Source organism: Arachis ipaensis, chromosome B10 (assembly GCF_000816755.2).
Source record: "Arachis ipaensis cultivar K30076 chromosome B10, Araip1.1, whole genome shotgun sequence".
NCBI lineage: Eukaryota > Viridiplantae > Streptophyta > Magnoliopsida > Fabales > Fabaceae > Arachis > Arachis ipaensis.
The window spans coordinates 23,988,981-23,996,557 of NC_029794.2; the positions used below are offsets into that span (position 1 = coordinate 23,988,981).

The 7,577-nt window shown below is 36.6% G+C and overlaps 2 protein-coding genes across 2 annotated transcripts; both read right to left on the reverse strand.

Annotated features, from left to right (window-relative positions):
- LOC110268385 lies at window positions 288-4,648 on the reverse strand. Its single transcript, XM_021114509.1, has 11 exons — window positions 4,645-4,648; window positions 4,479-4,519; window positions 3,093-3,152; window positions 2,888-2,983; window positions 2,517-2,784; window positions 1,864-1,948; window positions 1,619-1,751; window positions 1,274-1,431; window positions 930-1,053; window positions 657-839; window positions 288-545 (listed from the first exon to the last, which is right to left on the reverse strand). The coding sequence occupies exons 1-11, from the start codon at window positions 4,646-4,648 to the stop codon at window positions 288-290; spliced, it is 1,410 nt and encodes a 469-aa protein (XP_020970168.1).
- On the reverse strand, window positions 6,535-7,372 carry LOC110267800. The gene is made up of 2 exons (XM_021113611.1): window positions 6,714-7,372; window positions 6,535-6,570 (listed from the first exon to the last, which is right to left on the reverse strand). The coding sequence occupies exons 1-2, from the start codon at window positions 7,281-7,283 to the stop codon at window positions 6,544-6,546; spliced, it is 597 nt and encodes a 198-aa protein (XP_020969270.1). The 5' UTR covers window positions 7,284-7,372; the 3' UTR covers window positions 6,535-6,543.

Genomic DNA, 7,577 nt, shown 5'->3' on the forward strand with positions numbered 1-7,577 from the left:
GCACGCCATTTCGAGTTCTGTAGCTCCAGAAAATCCACTTTTAGTGCAGGGAGGTCAGAATCCAACAGCATCAGCAGTCCTTCTTCAACCTCTGAGTCTGATTTCTGCTCAAGTCCCTCAATTTCAGCCAGAAAATACCTGAAATCACAGAAAAACACATAAACTCATAGTAAAGTCCAGAAATGTGAATTTAACATAAAAACTAATAAAAATATCCCTAAAAGTAACTAGATCCTACTAAAAACATACTAAAAACAATGCCAAAAAGCGTATAAATTATCCGCTCATCACATGCACCTCTCAAATGTAGGCAGTAGACTCTTGGATGCAGTGAAAGAGGCACGGGAAGAGCTGATATCATCATATCTAATGCAGATCCGCTTCACAGGTGTATGTGTAGCCATGTGGTCAGCGTCTGCCTCACAAATAGTTGCGGCTTTGGAGCTCGGAGGGGTGATGGAACCAGCAACGCCGCCGATGCTCCCAGTTCGAATCAATTCACCACTGCGATCACCCGAGGCTGTGGTCACCTTCTGCAATATGTCCTGAGACACATGAGAGTCAGATTAGAAAGCGCTATGGAACATAAAAAGGTGCAACAGTTGAATAAGGAATGCAAATTGAAACGCCTTCATGTATTAATCAAAGTAAGGTACCAAATTAATATTGTTTTCTAAAGCAAGTGAGGCCATAATTTCTGGATCAGAACATATCCTAGACACGGTGATCACGCACGCCTGAAATTTATTTAGGCTATCATGCCTAACAGTTAGCTTGAAAAGGAGTGTCTTCTCAATTAGTGCATTCAGCTCCCCTGGGAAATGATCCCTTCCATAACCCTTTTTGTGCAAAATAAGAAGTCAGTCAGTCTTCAGTCGAAGAGTTCACAAAATATGAGGCTAAAAGGAAACAAACTACAAATCATGAACCTTAGCAAGCAGATCGCTGCAGATGTCAATGGCAGATAAACCTAAGAACTTTGAGGTGTAATTCTCAGAGAGAACAAAGGTTGCTGTATCTGAGTCATCGACAACCCGAACCTGAATGCAAAACCTTCGGGCACAAATAAATTCACATAAAAAAAGAGTGTCATATTGGTGAGGCTGCAAATGGTCTCACCAGATTCAATCACAAAAACATACTTGCAATGGGTCCGTTTGAAGGGACCAATGTCAATTCTAGTATAGCATCAATCTAAAAAAACCCACTGCAATTTTTTTACTATAAGGAGAGGACACAGGAACAAAAGAACCACACATGAATGGTCACCGACCTTGCAAAAAAAGTTGAAGCGTAAACATCACATTTGGCACAATAAAATTGGTCAGTAAGTGACTCCAGTCCCTGTGTGCATTGCCTGCAAGCCTTGTACCACCATGCATGATCTCTGTCAATGTCGATGACAGTCTCACAGGTCACATAGGTCGATTTCTGCAGAAAAAGATAGGGAAAAAATGCATGCAGGAAAATTAATTTAAAACATTCCTCCAAAGGGCCGTGTATCGCATGAAAACATGGAACGCATATATTGAACTGTATCATGTCGATTTCCACCAACAACATATGTAAATGGGTGTTGGGAAACTGTTTTAAAATTGGAAGCACCCAATCAACACACCTCAACAGTTTGCTTTATCTGATATATTGGTGCATAAGGTGTAAGGCTGAGAAAATCTTCAGTAGGAGAATGCCTTACTACCCGGCCTATAACATCAACGCTTGTGGTAAGCTTGCTACCAAGTCCAATCATCCTTGCATGGAAAAAAAAACAACATTACCATATCACAACTAAGATTTAAATGTGTTAAGTTGCTTGTTAAAGATTAGTGACAAAAAATGAAAGGCTTTGTTAAAGATCCGGACTTTTGGCGGAATTTCCTAACCACTTCAAGGTCAACATTCACCATGAGCCTTATTGTGTAGTTTGTGTTGGTGATAGTCATAACACCTGAAACAAAATTATATTTGATTCGACAAATACTTGGTTACATAGAAGCAGGTTTCTTGCAAATTTGCCAAATTTAAATATACCATTATAGAACTTCATTTTTGCAAATTGAAGCACGATTATATATTCAGTTGCCTTGTTGGCATCAAGAAGAGTGACAAATTCATATGCATAATTTTCCAACAAGGTGCATGATAGCTTCTCACTGCCACTTTTGGGTCCACAAGTATTTTTGATGGGGATTAACATATAACAGTTATAAGCATTAAGCAACATAATCAGAGGTAAGTATGGATTGTGGCATAAATGAGATACCCAAATTTTTTGCACACAATAAAATGGAAAAACTGACCTCAGATCATCAAGCTCGATTTTCATGTAGTGTGACTTCTGTATTTTTTTTCAAAAGGTATTAAGTCACTCTTTGTGGATAGAAGCCCAATAAAATCTGAGCAAGGTAAACACAAGATAAGCTGGCATTAACAAACATTTGGAAGAGGTGAATAAATGATATTCTAGGCAGATAACATGGATGTGGGTGACACAATGAGGACACCAACGTGCATACCAATAAGAAATAAGTCATCCCTAACCGAAGATAGGATTTCCTTGGTTGGCACGAAATCAAACGACTCAATTGGAATATCTATATCCTCGGCACTCGAAACCAAGGTGTCCCTCTTAAATATGATCCTCATATTATGCTTAGTGGGCTTGAATTTCAACGAGTTTGAGTCAATTGTGAAGTTGGCCAGAACAAACACCTTGCCCTCCTCAAGAATCGATTCAAAAGGACGGTAATGAAAGGATCGAATGAAATAATGGATTCGAGTTCCCTGACAATGATAGAAGTAGATATAAAGACACGGCTGATATGACAGAAGTGACGAACAACTAAGGGCAAGAACATAAAAGAAGTAAAAAAAGGTGGAAACGTACCTCTTTGTCGAGGACAACCAACTCCATTGAAGGTTGGGAGTAACTCTTTTCATATGAGGGAACCTTCCACATCCTCAAAATCCTTACTTTAATGCACTAGTTTTTGTCAGAAATAAGTGAAAGGTCTTTAACAGAATCAAAAGTCTGATCCATCTGGGGGATTTCGGTCTTTGACCAACCGGAGATGAAAATATGAGCTGGGGACCTGATAAATTCTAACAGGTAATACAAACATGACCGTGTTTATGATTGTGTTTGCATAAACCTGAAAGGGGAAAAAAGGGTCCTATTGATTAGAATAAGAATACGATAAATTGGTAAAATGAATAAGTACATAGAATTCTAGAAATTAATTAAGGAAAATCTAAATGAGGAGACACAATTACACACGAAAAAACACAATCCACATGGAGGGCGGAACAAAGAAAGTGAAAATAAATTTAACACCGATTATGCATATCATAAGAATGACGCCAATGATTAACTTCCTTTTTTATAACAGCAATTATGAATTAATGTTTCATTATTTGGCTAACAATGATTGTATCTATTAAAATAATCGGAGAAAGACGAACACAAAACGATTATCATGGTAATTAGAGGCATACGTATAAGTATATAAGTATATAATATATAATATACAGTATTTACTCATAATCAGTGAAGGGTTTACTCATAGTCCAGGCAAAATCTGTTAAACACTTGTGCTGCGATAGAAAGAGATATGTAGAAATCGCAAGACCAACTCAACAAAGCAACAATAACAACAGTGTGCCACATGTTTATACGTCTCACATGCAACAAATGAAATGGATGACGAACACTTTGGGAATAATAACAATTATAAACTCATGACATCTTACCTAGTGTGCATTATTCTCCTTTACCCACTTAGAAACACATACCCAGAAATACAGATTCTCATGGATGTGGGGCAAGGTTAAGAAGCAATGGCGTAAAAAAATTACATGGGAAAAAAATTCGCCAGTGAAAACCAAAAACCATTTTCTGCACTGGGAAGATTTACTGAGGAGATTCATAGAAATTGAGAAATATGCAGACACACACACACACACACACACACACACACACACACACACATACATGACATATGACAATCTATATATACAGGTACACATCTAGAAATAAACATATAAGAAGAAACTGTAAATTTTGTAACATATACAATATATATAGGCGTTTTACGCCTACTATAATTAAAGAAAATAAATCACACACATATAAAAGTTGAATTTGTCATAAAGCTGCCACGAAAAAAAGACAAAAGGATACTAACATCTTAAGAAAATGACGACGTAAGAACCACGAAAATCGAAAAAATATGCTGAAATCTCAAGGACTTAGTTAAGAATTATGTCATGCCTGATAACGATTATATCTAAGGCAGTAAAGGCAAAGCTTTCACACATGTATCTATAGCAATCACAATAAATATCAGAGATAGATGAAAGCGACGATATAAAATGGACCAGTATAAAAGATGCAGAGCAAGTAAGTGTGGGAAGCATGATGCAAGGTAGAAGAGAATTTATAGGGCAGGAGGTCCTAGCAGTAACCAAGGGCCATATACCTCACTGCAAACTGGACGGCGGTCCACACCGTCTGACAGTGCTAACAAAAAATTAAATTAACTCTTGAACGAAACAGTTGAAACCTTGACTTGAGATACAATTTGAACGTTATCCATTTAATTTGACCGAGCAATAATATCGGTGTTATTATTACGCATATATTACCCATCTCGATAACAATGTTTGCAGTGGCTAAATGGCTAAAACAGATATATTCACATGCATGTGCATAACTTATTAAATAAACTTGGGTCTGAAGATATTGTGGGAAAGGGGTAACGCTAACGAATGACCGAAACTCGGGTTTGATTTTTTCGTTTCTCTAACCAAGGAGCCGGAAAGTACGTGAAGCAGGCCCGGTTATAGCAAACCTTGCAGAATTGGGACACGGCGGTCAAAACCCAGCGTTGTATACATTGAATGTAGGAATTATCCACACAGCTATTGATTCAGAGTGATGAACGCACACTGTGTAGGAAGAGTTAACAGTGTGTTGGGATAGTTGCGAAAGGTGAGCTGTGTGAATGTCCTTTGATGAAATTTTTTTTGTCGCATCAGGTGGATTATTTTTCAAAATCCAAGAAAAGGCTCCTTATTATTCTGCATAATAAGGCTGAGGTAATTACTCAAAGATGAAATAAATTATTCGAGAGAGCAAAGGTCATAACCAAAAAGGACTTCGCTCTTCTAGGTGCAGGCCAGCACAGTCTGAATACTGAGTGAGTTAGTTGAACACGGCTGTCCCATATGGCAACACGTGACTAAAATACTAACACTCTCTGTCAATGGGGAATTATAAAAGAGAAAAATTTAATAAATGGTGATCTAACCAAATTTTGCGAATATTTTTTTATGATTCTTTTATTAATTGGTTGATATCCATATACGTTATTTTAACACTGAAATAAAAAATCTGACCCCTGTTAATATGTAGAACAATTAATGTATATATGCTGAGATTGAAAAATAATGATAAAGGTTTTTTTGATCTCATGTAAAAATAATACATACATATGGAAAAATTAATTGTAAAAAAACAAAATTGGTAAAATTATAAGTTAATAATTTAAAAATTATTGAAGGATATTTAAGAAGAAAATATAATAATTATTTAATCTTGTCAAAAATGCAATTTAATCAATAAAAAAATAATTCGTTAAATGGTATTTTGGTAAGCAAACTTTAAAATAAAAAAAATTGTGTTAATGGGTTATTTTAAAAGAATCATTTTTTTAAGTTAAAACTGAATAAAGTTAACATTAGTTAACACAAAAAGTTAACACAATATATATTAATTTGACATGGTTTCGCCTTTTTTATTAGGTCCATGATTAAACCGATAAAATCAAATAACTGTAGTCTTGAGTACAAAGAACATCCTAAAATGCAAGAAGTCGAGATGCATGCAACCGTGAAGAGAGAAATATATTATTCAGAAGGATTCAAACGTTGTGAAGAGTATTATTAATCTAATTTTCCTGTACCATAATGGGGAGGAGTATCTGATAAATAAAAAGTATAAAAGAAAAAACCTAAAAGCTATATACTTATATAATATGATGCCTATGATATAAATCAATAAAAACAATCAAATATTTTTTACCATTAATGCAGCAGAATCACATTCGATTGAATAGATAGCATTTTCCAAACGTATGTTTAAAAACGAAGGAACATTATACTGGATGTGGATAAATGTCATCTTAGCTGTAGTCTCGCGGCCAGTAAAATATAAATTTATATATATTCATGACTTAACGCGGATAACATATGAAAATTAAATTGACACAATTCTGAAACACCAAGTTTGATATTTGATGGTGGAAACACAGAATACGGTTTCAGCGAACAAAACATCAAATACATAGGACATGACAATGCACATGTCAGTTCTTGAGCGAATAAACCATTAGCCTAATGATGCTCCCCGTTTGAAGCATGTGCTGCTGACTAAAAGGCCTCCAGCCCCTACCAAAATAACACTCTCGGGGCCGACTGAGCTTGGAGCAAACATCGACCTTGTAACACACACTAGCATCATCAACAATGTCGACTTGATCAGGTCTAATCCGGAAAGCCCTTTGAACAAAACTGATCGGGAGGGTCTACAAAACAAATGAGACAAAATCGTCTAAGAATGAATAAGAGATTGTGACTACCTAGATGTAGACATCAAGGACAAAAACCGATATAAACCAAACACACAAACACGGGACCACTGATTAAATTCTCACCAGAATATATTCGTCAGCTTGGTATTTTGTAATCTTTTTGTCGACTACAACAGCCTCACGGTTTGGTAGCAAGCTGAGTAGTACTCCGGGGTACGCAACTGAATAATGACCAATCATTGAAGTGAAGGCACGATAATCAAGAGGCATTACAGCAAATGCAGTAACAAAAGTCAAATACATCTCCAGAAGCAATGACAGCATGGGCAAATTTTGTATGGTAGATGCAAACTGGATGGTATATGTATTACCATTGGGATATATTGCTGAAGCCAAATTAGAGTGGAATGAATCTGGTAGCAACAAATCCTCATCATCACCCAAAGCGGGCACAAAATAAGCGGCCAAATTATAAATATTCCCTAATAGTTCAGCTACAGCAAAAGGCTTGTCCGAGGATACTCCCGCATCTGGGAAACGTGCATTTGCATCTAGCACATGAAAAATAACGAACTCGGTATTACCGACATATGCCATAAAGAACCAGCATCTTCCCTTGATGCTAAAGGCATTAATTAATTGAGTCAATCTGCCCACTATTAGACAAAGAGAAGGAGTCTTCTGGAGCAGCATGGTGAATTGACGACCCGAGAAATCAACAAATCTAACCTCATATGGCAGTTCAGCTCGAAATTCACTATAAAAAATGCGGGGAAGAGCAACCATTGCTTGAAAGTAAAATTCGTGGTTACTACAATAAGTTGTCCATGAATCACATATCATAATCTCTGCAGCATACGCTTATATCACGAAGGAGAGAGACGCACCAAGCACAAGTCCACACAAAAAATAATGCATCTGCATGTAACTCTCGAGAGGAAAAAGGTAGACATGTTCCCTGAAACATAAACGGAGCGTACGAGGAAG

What these genes read in the sequence shown, in the direction of transcription:
- LOC110268385 (XM_021114509.1), bottom strand. An exon ending in GCTTCAACTTTTTTTGCAAG is followed by an intron (nt 1,054 to 1,273) that starts GTCGGTGACCAT and finishes TTGTGCCCGAAG; the next exon opens with GTTTTGCATTCAGGTTCGGG. An exon ending in TAGAAAACAATATTAATTTG is followed by an intron (nt 546 to 656) that starts GTACCTTACTTT and finishes CATGTGTCTCAG; the next exon opens with GACATATTGCAGAAGGTGAC.
- LOC110267800 (XM_021113611.1), bottom strand. Translation starts at nt 7,283, where the DNA reads ATGCTGCTCCAGAAGACTCCTTCTCTTTGTCTAATAGTGGGCAGATTG. An exon ending in AAGCTGACGAATATATTCTG is followed by an intron (nt 6,571 to 6,713) that starts GTGAGAATTTAA and finishes CCTCCCGATCAG; the next exon opens with TTTTGTTCAAAGGGCTTTCC.